Source organism: Oncorhynchus tshawytscha, linkage group LG13 (genome assembly GCF_018296145.1).
Source record: "Oncorhynchus tshawytscha isolate Ot180627B linkage group LG13, Otsh_v2.0, whole genome shotgun sequence".
NCBI classification, from domain to species: domain Eukaryota; kingdom Metazoa; phylum Chordata; class Actinopteri; order Salmoniformes; family Salmonidae; genus Oncorhynchus; species Oncorhynchus tshawytscha.
Window position 1 is genome coordinate 48,423,046 of NC_056441.1, and position 14,242 is coordinate 48,437,287.

Here is a 14,242-nt window from a genome sequence, read left to right on the forward strand (position 1 = left end):
TTACTCCCTCAGCCCTTAAAGAAAAGGGGAATGAAGCATACGCCCAGGGAGAATACGAGACTGCTGTGAAGCTTTATAGCGACGGTTTAGACGAGCGACGAGACATGCAGCCGCTGTATACCAACAGAGCACAAGTACTCTCAACTTCATTTCAGCTTCGCTTCACTTTTAGTTAACTTAAAAACAGTATGTTGAATACTATCGGTCCACTTTTCCCCCACTTTTTCCTCTGCAGTCCTATATCAAACTGGAGAAATATAAGGAGGCCATAAGTGACTGTGAGTGGGCTCTAAAGGTAAGGCTGACTAGGAACTTTGGGTCAATCACTAGCTCCCTCATTTTTCATAATGCCATTCCAGGCAGTGCCCTGGTGATCCTGTAGTGTCTTGGGAGCACAGAACATACCGTGCAGTGTAGAGTACAGTACAGTGCTCAGTGACTTCAATTAACTGTAAGTGGTGTGGAGAGGGGAGGAAAGTGGGTTGGAGTACTGTATATACCCCTTAGAATCTGTAATAAAAGCAGTACAAAAAAATCAGTGCTCACCTTTCAGGACAATCTATTTTGAAAAACATACAAACTAACTAGACAATGGGTTTGGCCTAATTCAAGGGAGTACCGTATTTGAAGCTTGAGTAAATGTGGTTTTTGTCCAGTTTTGTGTAATGATGTCCATATTGCAGATGATGTGTTCAGTTGACGTGTCACGTATGATTCTCTTGCTCATATTATTTCATTACAGTGTAATGACAAGTGTGTTAAAGCATATCTTCACATGGGGAAAGCACACCTGGCACTCAAGAATTATAACGAGGTGGGCATTCCATTTCATTTGAACCACATCTAACTGCATTGCAGAGAAAACAGCCTACAACTGTATTCAGTCATTCTGGATGCCTATCTGCTTCAAACCTTATGTTGATCTCCTAAAATGCAGATTTTGCAACTTTTTAAGCTTACCCTTCCTTCAGCAAGTAGAGTCCTGCAAGCGTTCTGCTTAATACAATATTTAAAATACAAAGTGACTGCATTTCTTTCTTTAATGGTCTCAACATTTCTGCTTACTCTCTGCCTGTGTGTATTAGTGAGACCAGAGTCCCATATATTGATCTATGGCTGGTTGAGATTAGTAGAGTGCATCAGCCTATCTCATGACCAAAAGTAGCTGTAGGAAACGTAATTGACATATTTCTCTTTTACAGTCACGAATGTGCTATCAAAAGATACTGGAAATTGAGCCAGGACGGGAAAAGATGCTCAAAGGTAAGGCAATATAACACGCTGAAAAGTCTTGTTGCAAGTGAAGTCTTATTACTCAGATTTGCTCATGGTCCCACTTAAACAAACTACAATTTATAAAGGCCTTTATAGAGCAATCATAACATCTCAATAAACACTACATAGATGCCTCACAAATCATTTATGAACAAACTCAGCAAAGTCATACTATGTAAGGGTTATATATGACCCATGTAATCATAGGGCGAGGATCATCAACTAGATTCAGCTGCAGGTGTAATAATTTTTTTGCTCAGAAAAGTGCCAAATCAAGGAGAGCCAAATCAAAATCAAATCTCCACAAGTAGGGGAACCCAAGGACCTAGGCTAACCCACCATCATCAGGGATGTGATTCTTCCTGATTAATCAGAAATTACTGTTTTTTTTTATGTACACTCCATTCATATACAGTATATCATAGAAACCAACCTATCACTTAGCCAAAATTCACATTTTGTCCTGACTCCTGATCACATCCCACCATCTTGTCACCAAATCATCCCCTCTAGGCAGAGAGGTCTGTTAGGCATCCTCATTTATTTACACATGATAACAGCCCTGTAAAAAGGACAAGCCTACAATGACAACCCAAAGCTGGATGGCACTCATTGTTACCTTGCAAATAAAGCATTCTTTTTTTTCTTTGTGCCATCATTGCCGTTGTCAACTGTGGTAAGCTTATTTTGCTTCATTAAAACAGATGGTCCCAATAGCGTTTTGTTCTGAGTCGCATGCTCATTTCACTGTTTTGTGTCAATTTAGACTAGGATGGATTCCCAATGAATAATGACACTATCATTTTCACACGTTTTGAAGCTGTTGTTCGTTGTCAACGTGTGATTATGGACATGTTATGAATCATCGGAAAAGACGGCAACAACGTTTCTGGAATACTCTCATTAACTTTCCCTCAATGTATTGAAAGTAAGATAATTACTGAATCCGTGTATTTAATTGGTGATACCTTTAATTCAGTAGGGTTAGGAAACATTCGTATGGCCTCCTTGCAAAGTTGTTTCCATTTCTAATCTGTGGCCCTACTACCTGTTTATAGCATATGATGCAATTTAAAACATACGAATAGCATATTATGAGAAACACGGTGGTCATACTGTCCTACACACCTTTGATCCACTGCCATTAGGTTACCTCATACTAGGCTCCTCAGAAGCCATCTGTCTCCGAGCCCATGTTTTCTCCTTCCTTCCTCAAGAGTATCTGACCCAAGTGGATTTGGAGGAAGAAAGAGAATGCCAGGAAAGCAAAGCGTGGGAGGAGTTTGATAAGGGGGAAGAAAAGGCCACGACAGTGCTCCAACTGTTGAAAAAGCTGGAGAGACCCGATCAGTTCCCGTTATACTACTGCGCAGGGCTCAAGCTTCTGTCGCACGCCATTACAGACTGTGAGTACGCTGTTGGGAGTTTCCCCATCCCTCTAAATCTTGTGTGAGTGGGTGTGAATGTTATTTCTTCCGCTTCGCTTTCCCCAACCCTCCTCATCCTATCCTGTGGGCCAGAAGGATGTCAATGGATGCTCCTTCAGGTCAAGGGAGGACAGCGTCGACAGGTGGGTTTCTCTTATTCATGGTTCTAGTAGTCGACTCCGAAAAAATGCAGTTCATCTACTGTTACTGAAGAAATGTGAAACTCCTAGGAGATCAAATCACTGCACAGACCTAATGTTTGTTGTGGTGGTTATGGTCAATTTGTAATCCTCTGAAAATAAAATCCGGAAGGGAAGACCTGACCTGACCCCTCTGCGGTATTGATTTATCTTCATGGTTCATTTTATCACAGTTCAGCAAACTCCCCAATATTGCCCAGCCGAGGCGCGAGGTAGGCAGAGGAAAGGACACACGGAAGTGCAATGATAAATATGTGTTTACAATCCAAGCATCCATGTGAGCTGTTCTATTACCAACACCTCAGATTGTGTAGAATGCCGAGGTACAGTACTGGATGATTTCTGCAAATTTTGAGTGCACTGGGCCTAAGATGCACACGCGTTTGCACTATAATGTTACATTTACATAATATCTGTGAACTGCCGGTATCAACTACACCACCAGGGATAATAATCAATGATCAATGGTAGACTACTACCACACATTTCCAGTCTGTGTTTTCACTTCCCTCATATGGATGAATACAACCTGTCAGATGATCTACTGCTTGTAAGACTGACTGTCTTACAATGTCATTCAATGAAAGGGCAAATGTAACATAATTCCCAGTTGAACATCTCTAAGAAGAGTGTAGAAATGGCCTGCCTGACATTACCGGCTCTCTCGCCACCAAATCACCTCAGGGGAGCTTTTTCCCCCCGCTCTTCTAGATTTTCTCTGCACACACGCCCGGTCTCACCATCTTTATGAGGGAAATAGCAGAGGATCTTTGGCTCTGGATGAGTTTTATTTATTCCACTCTCTCCTGCCCTTGACCGCCAGGCATTGTGTTTCTGAAGCCTGGCCACGGGCGCACTGTGATGATGTATGTGGCTCACTGAGGTACGGAGAGGCCTCCCAGTCCTGACGTTATCTGCTCTTCCTAACAGGCACTGGCCAGACGCTGTTCCGAATAAACAATGGCTTCAGTATCATCCAAACCAATGACACCGTAAGAAGGTAAGGGGACCCGAGAGACGCCCCTGACTGACACTGATAGGGAGTTAAGGACAGGCCGCCAACCGTGGTCCTAAAAAGTTTTTCAAACCAAAGAGATGCTGTCTTTAAAAGTTACTCTCTCTCTGTTAGTTGCTAGTTAAATATTGCCAAAATAGAATGAGCTCCTTTAGAGATTTGGATGACCCTGTAATGTGCTGTGCCCCACGCAATGTACTACATGTATGTATAGTAGGTTTTATGTAGGTTGAGACACTAATCAAAACTCCCTCATGTGAAATTAGTGAGGGTATTATTATTATTTCTCATTATTCAGCAGAAAATAATGAGAAAAATATGCCGTACTCATAAAGAACACAATTGGGTTTCCTTATTTTCAGTTGCCTGTTGCAGAAATCGACAGCGCCATGCGCAGAGGAGCTATGCGTGTCCGTACTGAAATTGTGGAGGGTGATTTGCGATGGAAATGGTTTGTAAGACAAGACATTAGTGTGATATTTCCTCCCCCTATTTTTTGCACAGAGATTTTTTTTGTCAAGAGAAATTGTGTGAAGAAAATGCATGAAATGTCAAACATCTTCAATTATCCCATTGTTTTCTCATTATTCTGCCTGTCATGCATTTTTGCCAACTCCTTATTAAGTGCCCACTTGTTCTGTAGTCACACAGGCAATGTGTGCTTAAGTGGCAATCTGGGATTGGTACATCCATTATTTATGAATGATATAGCCATTGATTCTTGAAGAATATAATTTATACATGCCTCGTGTTTTGCAGAACCCACAAAATATAAGCTTGTTTTACTCCATTATTTGTCAACATTGTAATTGTAAACACACTTTGTGACTGCTTCATTGTTGTTTGAATCCCGGACTGCCCCTTTTACCACATCAAAATTCATGAACACTTGTAACCAAGAGGAAATAATTGCTTCTTCTCCCAAACGGTGACAAATCAATTATACAGCTATCCAAAACCTGTTGTGCCAATGTCAAAATAGGGGAAATGCATTTGATGTAAAAAATCTGCCAATTAAGGAGGCAAGTGCAATTATATTGTTGCTATTGCATTTAAAGTAGGCCTACAATCATCCCCTGACAAATAGCGTTCGAATCGATTCAAAGTGCATGCAATGTGTTATTCAATTCAATCTTTGCCACAACTGTCACTGGAACTGTCCCTGTTGCTGAAGACATTTTTTCTCCTGGGCTGCTTGCTTTCAGATGAAAACCAAAAGATGCTGATGAGATGCCCAGCCTCCAAAGAGTACATTGTTGACTTATTAGTATCAGGAATGGCGGCGGTGCGGAAAGAATGCCTGGCGTTTCTGTCTTTGTACTCCCAAACTCCACATGGAAGATGCTTGGCCATTGAGAACCTGAATTTGCACATGTAAGAGATCAGATCCCTGTTGGTAATTGCGTGTTCTGGCTGACAAGAACCACACACTATTATCAAATCAAACCTACCTGCCTTCTCCTCTTTCAGCTCTTTCAGCTCTTTCAGACAGCAGGTAGAGCCGTCCACTCAGAGTTCAGGGAAATTAAAATATGGGGGGAAAGTATGGTTGTAGGGTCGCAAAATATGTTGTGCTCTATTAACAATAAACATTTAATTTAGGATTTTACCCCTTATGTACTGTGGGAATTGAAAACACGTTGATATTCTATTGCTGTATTTAGTTTCACATCAGACCTGCATTTGCACTTGCTGGTCCCTGTTATTCTGAATATTGTGTCATCCATCTTATTTAATCAGTAAAACAATGACATAGTAAGTTGGATAATTGTCTTGGTTTAAAGAGGTGTTAATGACGTGTGAAAATGAAATATTTGACTTTCTCACACAACTCTGCAGGTTGGTGGGAAACTTGATGATGTGCATATCCACACAGAGCCAGCTGGAAACCACAGCTCTAACTATTTTGGAGAACTTTGCCACAGAAAACCAGTATGTACACTGTAGCTAATGCAATAGATAGTTTTCCGTAACAAAATGGTGGATGCTCTTACTTGAAGGAGGGAAAAACTCAGTCACTGAAATATTCTTTTAAGTTTTTATGTATTTTCTTAGCAGCAGATTTCAGAACAAATGGACACGTTTCAGCGTCAGCCTTCGTCAGCGTTTGAAGGACAATGCTATCACAATGATATCACTTCACAGGAAAAAATAAATACATATTCTGACATGACCCACCAGGCTAGTCTATTGTATTGCCATATATCATCGGCGTAAATATTAAAGAGCAGTTTTAATTCACTTGGCTGGACAGTTAGGAGGCTCCAAGCAAATGCAAAGTGAACAGCGGGGTTGACATCCCAATCCATCACCAGGCTCTATCCCACCGTTAATCTCAGTTGAAAGCCCGAATGGCCGCTCCATTCCTAAACTCACACTGTCACTTATGAAAATAGAGTCTGCGTCTCTGCATCTCAAGTGGCACCCTTTTCCTGATGTAGTGGTCAAAAGAAGTGCACTAAAAAGGGAATATGATATAATTTGGGACTAAGCCACAGAAGCAGAGTCAGAGCTACAGGAATAAATCCAGAGAGCGTATAGTGGTTGAAATGGGAAGATCACAGTCTATTTGGTTGGACTTGAATGGTGCTGGAAGGGATTACATTACTAATGTGAGTCTGGAGCCTTTGTCAAGGACTCGCTTTTTGTTAACGTTTGCGAAAACAAGGCTATCACCTACTCTACGGTGCTGTTTGTGTGAGACGTCTCACTGGGCACACACTGGTTGAATCAACGTTGTTTTCACGTCATTTAAATGAAACCAATGTGGAATAGACATTGAATTGACGTCTGTGTCAGGGTTTCCGTTATGAAGATTTGTGACTGGATAGATTTTAATTTACGGACATTTGAGCAATTTACCGGACATCTATATGCATTCAAATCCGACTGTAGAAAGAGAGAGTTAATGAAACCTCCGAACTGGTTTAGCCAACGCCATCAATTCATGAGGGATTTTGGCCAAATTAGCAACATTTAGGCTACATGACCTTAAAAACAGCCCCCCAAAAATGACAAAAACACTATTCCTTGTGTTTCGATGTGTAGCATATGCTAAACCTAATAGCAATTGGCTTTATTGGTTTTTACTTTCCGAAAACAATAAGTGTCCACTTCACGGTTCAGTTTTTGGCAATTTGAGCGCTAAGTGCATCAGAGCATTGCATGCATTTGCGTCCACTGTATGATATTAATATTAGAAAAAATGACATAAAGGAAGAGGAGCCCCAGAGAGATATAGAGATGTGCCGGCAGCATGCTATGCCACCGACATGCATTTGTCAGATGGCTACTGTGTCTGCTAGACAGATATAGGCATACAGAAGGAAGCTTATTGTCACGCCCTGACCTTAGTCATCTTTGTTTTCTGTATTATTTTGGTTAGGTCAGGGTGTGATGAGGGTGGTATGTGTGTTTTTGTCTTGTCTAGGGTCCTCACCTCAAGTTCAACTGTCGGATTCAGTTGGAGCGCTGGTACACACTGCCTTCATATCATAAGCCGGCACTAGTTAAGCTTAATAATAGCCACACCACACCAAACCTTCACAAACGTTTCTAAACTTTATTAGGGTAATAACAAAAGTAAATCAAGCCATTATTTATAGGAAAAATAGGAGAAGGCTATTATAATATGGCAAACACAACATTACAGTTGGAACTTAATTTGGCCAAAGAAAATGGCTCAACAGAATGAATCAAAAGACTTGGTTTAAAAAGACGAACTGGTTTAAAACATCACAAGAGTTTTGAACACGCTATATTGCAGCAATTAACCTCTAATGATATTTATTTTACAACGGGCCTTCTTATAACTAATTTACCTTAAACTAAAGATGGAGCACACATTTGAAAAGACAATTCTAACTTAATTTAGCCAACGAAAATGTCTCAGCAGAATTAAACAAAGCACGTTTAGCGTATTTAAAGAACTGGTTTAGATTAATAGACCTACAATAATAACAATGATATACAATAATAATAGGCTAATGATAAAGCATATGATTATAAATACGAAAATAAATACATTTAAGTTCCAAAATTGCATTCTCTCTGAATAGCGGTTTGCACAGTGGCTTGCATTTGGCTGTGCCAACGCTCTTCTCATCTTTGTCCACTACATTATTCAAACTTGTCCACACAAAGGACATTCCGCTTGTTGTTTTTTCACTGTAGGCATACTGTTTCGTTTTACTTCAATGAAAAAAGCCTCAATCTTCGCAATCAACAACAGCCTAGGCCAAGGCTCCTCTCTCACTCTATCTATCCTCAGCACCACACACACATGCTTGCAGAGTGAGAGAATGGTGGAGTGTGAAATTGGGGTGTAAGCCTATGATAGACAGCCTCTCCAGGACAATTTGTTTGGCTTCAGTTCTACAATTTAATTTAGCGTCTTTTCTTTTTTGGTGGGCCAAAAGCCGACCTTTACTTGCTAATGGTGGGGGGTGTGTGTTGACTTATTAAGTATGTGTGTGCTTGTGTGTGTTATAAAACATTTAGATAATGTCGTCACATACTGTGGTTTGGTACCGCACGTCATGACTCATGAATAATAATATAATATTGATTGTGTTTGTAACCTCCTGAGATTCATTGTCCGTGTCCCATACTGTATGCAGTGTGCAGCCAATTATTTTATTGTTCCTTGTCATGTGGGAACCTATTGTATAGAGTATGCTACATCACTATACAGCATAGGCAAGTGATTTGTAGCATATCTACTGTATATTCTTGAACATTTCATGTTCATCATGGTTAACTCCCTGTTCATGTTACAGATTTTGCTTGCAGTTAAGGGACACGTTTACAACATTGATTGTGCCCCCTTTCGCAAGTTTGCTGGTAAGATATTTGTGTTGGAAGTTAGCTACATCTCATCAAATACTTAATTTGCTCCTGATACTGTAGTTGTTGTAGCCTGGTCCTAGATCTGCCATGCCAAACATGACATACAACCATATGAGTTGGCAATACAGCAAAAGCTCATCTGCGACCAGACATTGTCAAAATATTTTTGGGATAATCTTTCCTTGTGCTCCGCTTGCAGAGAAACATCACCACATTCAACCAGCATTGTTTCCCATCGCTCATATCAACAATAGGCAATATGATTGGAGATGATGCCATCCATAACGAGGTTGCCAACTGTCAGGAGTTTTGGCAGGCCTTTCTAATCGCCATGGTGAATATTGCTCCATATTGTATTTATGACTAGCTTATTTTAAAGGAGCACACAACTTTGTTATTTTCCTAAACTGAACTGGGATGTTTATTTTTCTATTTTATTATTTTTCAATTCTAATGATGGCACACTTGCTTTGTCTCTTTCCAATAAAATAAAGGTTTTGAAATGTCACAGACTGAAACTTATAAGCCAGAATAGATAACAATGTACAATGGTCATTTCTCAAACCAAATCCAGTGAGTGTTGTATTGCACTGTGGTTCTCTATTACAGAAGTGGTGTACTCACTGTGAATACAGAGAGATCCTTTATCCCCTCCTGGGACTGATGATCAACCTCTCTGGTAATCCCTCCACAGCCATCCAGGTACGATAGAGGCTGTTAGGCTGGGCGTATTCCAAATGGCACCATATTCCCTATATAGTGCACTACTTTTGACCAGGGCCCATGGCACACTAGGGTGCCATTTGGAGTTGGGCAGTGATTGACTAGTCCTTGGCCCACCTATCAGGGTAACACATCAATTTGATGGGAAGAGGGAGGGAAGGAGGTGAATGGAAAAACAAGAACAAAGAGAGCACTGAGAGCTTTTGTTTCAGACCCTTTGGTGTAATAATAATAAGCACCCCTATGAAAAAGTGATATGTACAGTGAACATTTGATTAACCTTTCTCTCTCTCGCTTTCTTTCTCTCCTTTATCTTGCAGGAGCATGCTGTTCCCATCAGTGGAGTATGCCTGGGCTTGCTGAGTGATCCCGACGGGGGCATCATCACAGTGAGTGCTTGCACCACAGGGCCCCGACGCAGCTCTGCTGATGAGACCAAAACCACGGCATCTCTCACGGACACTTCTCTACGGCCCCTCTGGCCTATCATGCTCTAACTATCCATATCGCAAGCATTTTTCATATGCAAACAAAGATGGAAGAGATGGGTATTTGGAGAGAAACAATACGACACCATACTTGTTTTATGTATAGCAACTAGTTTTAGATATAAACACAACTCCTGCTTCGTCAGCGTGTATTCCGAAGCATTGAAAAGTTAAGATTAGAACACGTATAAGAAAACATAGCACGGTCTGGTCTAAGCAGTCTCAAGGGGCTAAAAACTATTCAGAACGTATCTCGAACATACAGTGCATTCGGAAAGTATTCAGACCCCTTGACTTCTTCCACAGTTTGTTACATTACAGCCATATTCTAAAATGGATTGTAAACTGGGTGGGTCGAGCACTGAATGCTTATTGGCTGACAGCCATGGTATATCAGACCGTATACCACGGGTATGACAAAACACGTATTTTTACTGCTCAAATTATTTTGGAACCAGTTTATAATAGCAGTATGGCACCTCAGGGGTTTGTGATATATGGCCAATATTTATATATATTTTTATTTAACCTTTATTTACTTTGGCAAGTCAGTTAAGAACAAATTCAGCCTACCCCAGACGACGCTGGGCTAATTGTGCGGATGTGATGCAGCCTGGATGCGAACCTGAGAGTGCAGTGACGCCTCTTGCACTGAGATGGAGTGCCTTAGGCCTCTGCGCCACTCGAGCGCCCAAATATACCACCGCTAAGGGCTGTGTCCAGGCATCTACCCTCGGGCCATATTGCTTAATTAAATAAAAAAATGTTCTTCATCAATCTACACACAATACCCCAAAATAGCAAAGCGAAAACAGGTGTTTAGAAATGTTTGTAAATGTATAAAAAATGTAAAACAGAAATACATATTTATATAGGTTTTCATACCCTTTGCTATGAGACACGAAATTGAGCTCAGGTGCATCCTGTTTCCATTGATCATCCTTGAGATATTTCTACAACTTGATTGGAGTCCACCTGTGGTAAATTCAATTGATTGGACATGATTTGGAAAGGCACACACCTATCTATATAAAGTCCCACAGTGGACAGTGCATGTCAGAGCAAAAACCAAGCCATGAGGTCGAAGGAATTGTCTGTAGAGCTCCAAGACAGAATTATGTCGAGGCACAGATGTGGGGAATGGTACCAAAACATTTCTCCAGTATTGAAAGTCCCGAAGAACACAGTGGTCTGCATCATTCTTAAATGGAAGAATCACGAAAAACACCAAGACTCTTCCTTGAGATGGCCACCCGGCCAAACTGAGCAATCGGGGGAGAAGGGCCTTAGCCAAGGCCAAGAATCCGATGGTCACACTGACAGAGCTCCTGAGTTCCTTTGTGAAGATGGGAGAACCTTCCAGAAGGTCAACCATCTCTGCAGCACTCCACCAATCAGGCCTTTATGGTAAAATGGCCAGATGGAAGCCACTCCTCAGTAAAATGCACATGACAGCCCACTTGGAGTTTGCCAAAAGGCACCTAAAGAACTCTCAGACCATGAGAAACAAGATTCACTGGTCTGATGAAACCAAGATTGAACTCTTTGGCCTGAATCTAATCGTCCGGTCTGGAGGAAACCTGGCACAATCCCTACGGTTAAGCATGGTTGTGGCAATCTTCAATATAGAAATGCTACCCAAAAAATGTATTGAAACTTGTTACAAATGGAGTCACGCGTGATTCACCAAATTACATTTTGAAAGAGGAAGAAAAGTACTTTAAGAATGTTTTCATTTCAGTCTCCTCCATCTCCACTAACTGAAACTTAATTGTATGGATTTTTTTTCCTAATAATAATGTAAAATTAACATCTGTACAGAAAGACTCATGTGAAGGCCAAATTACAGAGGAGGAACGTCTTGATGCAATTAAAGCCTTTAAGGCTGGGAAAACTCCAGGGCTGGATGGCATACCAGTGGAAGTATACAAAACTTTTTTTGACCGTTATTAGCATGTTTTAACCACTCCTATATAAATGGTAGATTATCAGACACACAACAAGAAGGTCTGATATCATTATTACTGAAACAGGACCCAAGTGGCATATATATAGTGGCCTGGTTTTCATAGCTGATTTTGAAAAGGCTTTTATATAAAGTACGACTGGAGTTTATATGTAAATGCCTAGAAATGCCTATATTTTGGGGAATCTCTTATAAAATGGGTTAAAGTAATGTATAGGTACCCTAGGTGTAAAATAGTAAATAATGGCTACATCTCAGAAAGTTTTAAACTATCTAAAGGATTAGAACAAGGTTGTCCACTATCAGCATATCTATTTATTATTGCCATCGAAATGTTAGCTGTTAAAATTATATCAAACAATAATATTAAGGGATTAGAAATCCGTGGCTTAAAAACTAAGGTGTCATTGTACGCTGATGATTCATGTTTTCTTTTAAAATCACAATTAGAATCTCTCCACGGCCTCATGGAGGATCTAGATACTTGCTATCCCCTCTGGATTAAAACCAAATTAGTGTTACAAATGATATTACGTATTGGATCACTAAAAAAATGCTAATTTTACATTACCGTGTAGTTTACCAATTAAATGGTCTGACGGAGATGTGGACATACTCGGTATACAAATCCCAAAAGAAAGAAATTCTCACTCCAATACATTTTTATAGAAAGTTAGCAAAAAATAGATAAGATGTTGCTAACATGGAAAGGAAAATACCTGTCTATTTGTGGAAAAATCACCCGGATTAACTCTTTAGTCATTTAGTCACTTTACCTATTTGCTTATGGTTTTTCCTACACCGAGTGACCTGCTTTTTAAATTATATGATCACTGGTTCTCTAGTAAATTGGTAGGAACATCCTATGTTCAAGAATGGCCTTTTTCCCTTTATTCAGATTACACCTGCTCACTTTCGGTTGTTTGAAAAGGAAATAATCTCCAAAATATTGTTATTTTTTAAACAAGCCTTAGAAAGTTGGTTGCAATTTCAGTTTAATCCACCTGAAAAGACAGAACAAATAATACAACAAATATTGTGGTTAAACTCAAATATACTAATTGATTTAAAAAAAACATATTTTTCAAAGAAATGTTTTAAAAAAGTATAATATTTGTGAATGATATCATAAAAAGGACTAGTTGTAACGGTTCTCTTGTGGTGAAGGAGAGTCGGACCAAAATGCAGCGTGTAGATTGCGATCCATGTTTATCTCACTCTCAGGAGTGAGAGGAAGCTCAGGAGTGAGAGGAAGCTCAGGCAGGTTGATGGATCTACCAGATCCTGGCCGGCTGGCAGATCCTGGCCGACTGGCGGATCCTGGCCGACTGGCGGATCCTGGCCGACTGGCGGATCCTGGCCGACTGGCAGTTCTGGCAGATCCCGGCTGACTGGCGGATCTGGAAGAGTCTGGTTGACTGGTGGATCTGGAAGAATCTGGTTGACTGGCGGATCTGGAAGAATCTGGTTGACTGGCGGATCTGGAAGAGTCTGGTTGACTGGCGGATCTGGAAGAGTCTGGTTGACTGGCGGATCTGGAAGAGTCTGGCTGACTGGCGGATCTGGAAGAGTCCGGCTGACTGGCGGATCTGGAAGAGTCTGGCTGACTGGCGGATCTGGAAGAGTCTGGCTGACTGGCAGATCTGGAAGAGTCTGGTTGACTGGCAGATCTGGAAGAGTCTGGTTGACTGGCAGATCTGGAAGAGTCTGGTTGACTGGCAGATCTGGAAGAGTCTGGTTGACTGGCAGATCTGGAAGAGTCTGGCTGACTGGCGGATCCTGGCAGACTGACGGATCTGGCTGCTCCATGCTGACTGGCGGCTCTGGCTGCTCCACGCTGACTGGCGGCTCTGGCTGCTCCATATAGGCTGACAGCTCTGGCGGCTTCTTACAGACTGGCATCTCTGGCGGCTTCTTACAGACTGGCAGCTCCTTGCAGACTGGCAGCTCCTTGCAAACTGACAGCTCCGTGCAGACTGGCAGCTCCGTGCAGACTGGCAGCTCCTTGCAGACTGGTAGCTCCTTGCAGACTGGCAGCTCTGGCTGCTTCATGCAGACTGACAGCTCTGGCTGCTCCATGCAGACTGACAGCTCTGGCTGCGCTGAACAGGCAGGAGACTCCAGCAGCGCTGTAGAGGAGGAAAGCTCTGACAGCGCTAGATAGGCGGGAGACTCCGGCAGCGCTGGAGAGGCGAGGCGCACTGTAGGCCTGATGCGTGGTGCTGGCACTGGTGGTACTGGACCGAGGACACGCACAGGAAGCCTGGTGCGGGGAGCTGCTACCGGAGGGCTGGGGTGTG

The 14,242-nt window shown here is 41.6% G+C and overlaps 1 protein-coding gene across 2 annotated transcripts in view; it reads left to right on the forward strand.

Moving 5' to 3' along the window:
* The window catches only part of ttc12 (tetratricopeptide repeat domain 12), a 43,261-nt gene that overhangs the window by 9,434 nt on the left and 19,585 nt on the right, over positions 1 to 14,242 (forward strand). The window contains exons 5-17 of one of the 2 annotated variants that reach the window (XM_024442069.2): positions 13 to 134; positions 236 to 295; positions 743 to 814; positions 1,203 to 1,263; positions 2,493 to 2,681; positions 3,833 to 3,902; positions 4,280 to 4,368; positions 5,123 to 5,291; positions 5,757 to 5,849; positions 8,696 to 8,759; positions 8,965 to 9,099; positions 9,375 to 9,467; positions 9,809 to 9,877. In XM_024442069.2, coding sequence (XP_024297837.1) covers positions 13 to 134; positions 236 to 295; positions 743 to 814; positions 1,203 to 1,263; positions 2,493 to 2,681; positions 3,833 to 3,902; positions 4,280 to 4,368; positions 5,123 to 5,291; positions 5,757 to 5,849; positions 8,696 to 8,759; positions 8,965 to 9,099; positions 9,375 to 9,467; positions 9,809 to 9,877 — 1,286 coding nt within the window. The remainder of the gene's footprint in view (positions 1 to 12; positions 135 to 235; positions 296 to 742; positions 815 to 1,202; positions 1,264 to 2,492; positions 2,682 to 3,832; positions 3,903 to 4,279; positions 4,369 to 5,122; positions 5,292 to 5,756; positions 5,850 to 8,695; positions 8,760 to 8,964; positions 9,100 to 9,374; positions 9,468 to 9,808; positions 9,878 to 14,242) is intronic. The other variant, XM_042295824.1, reaches the window with a different exon arrangement.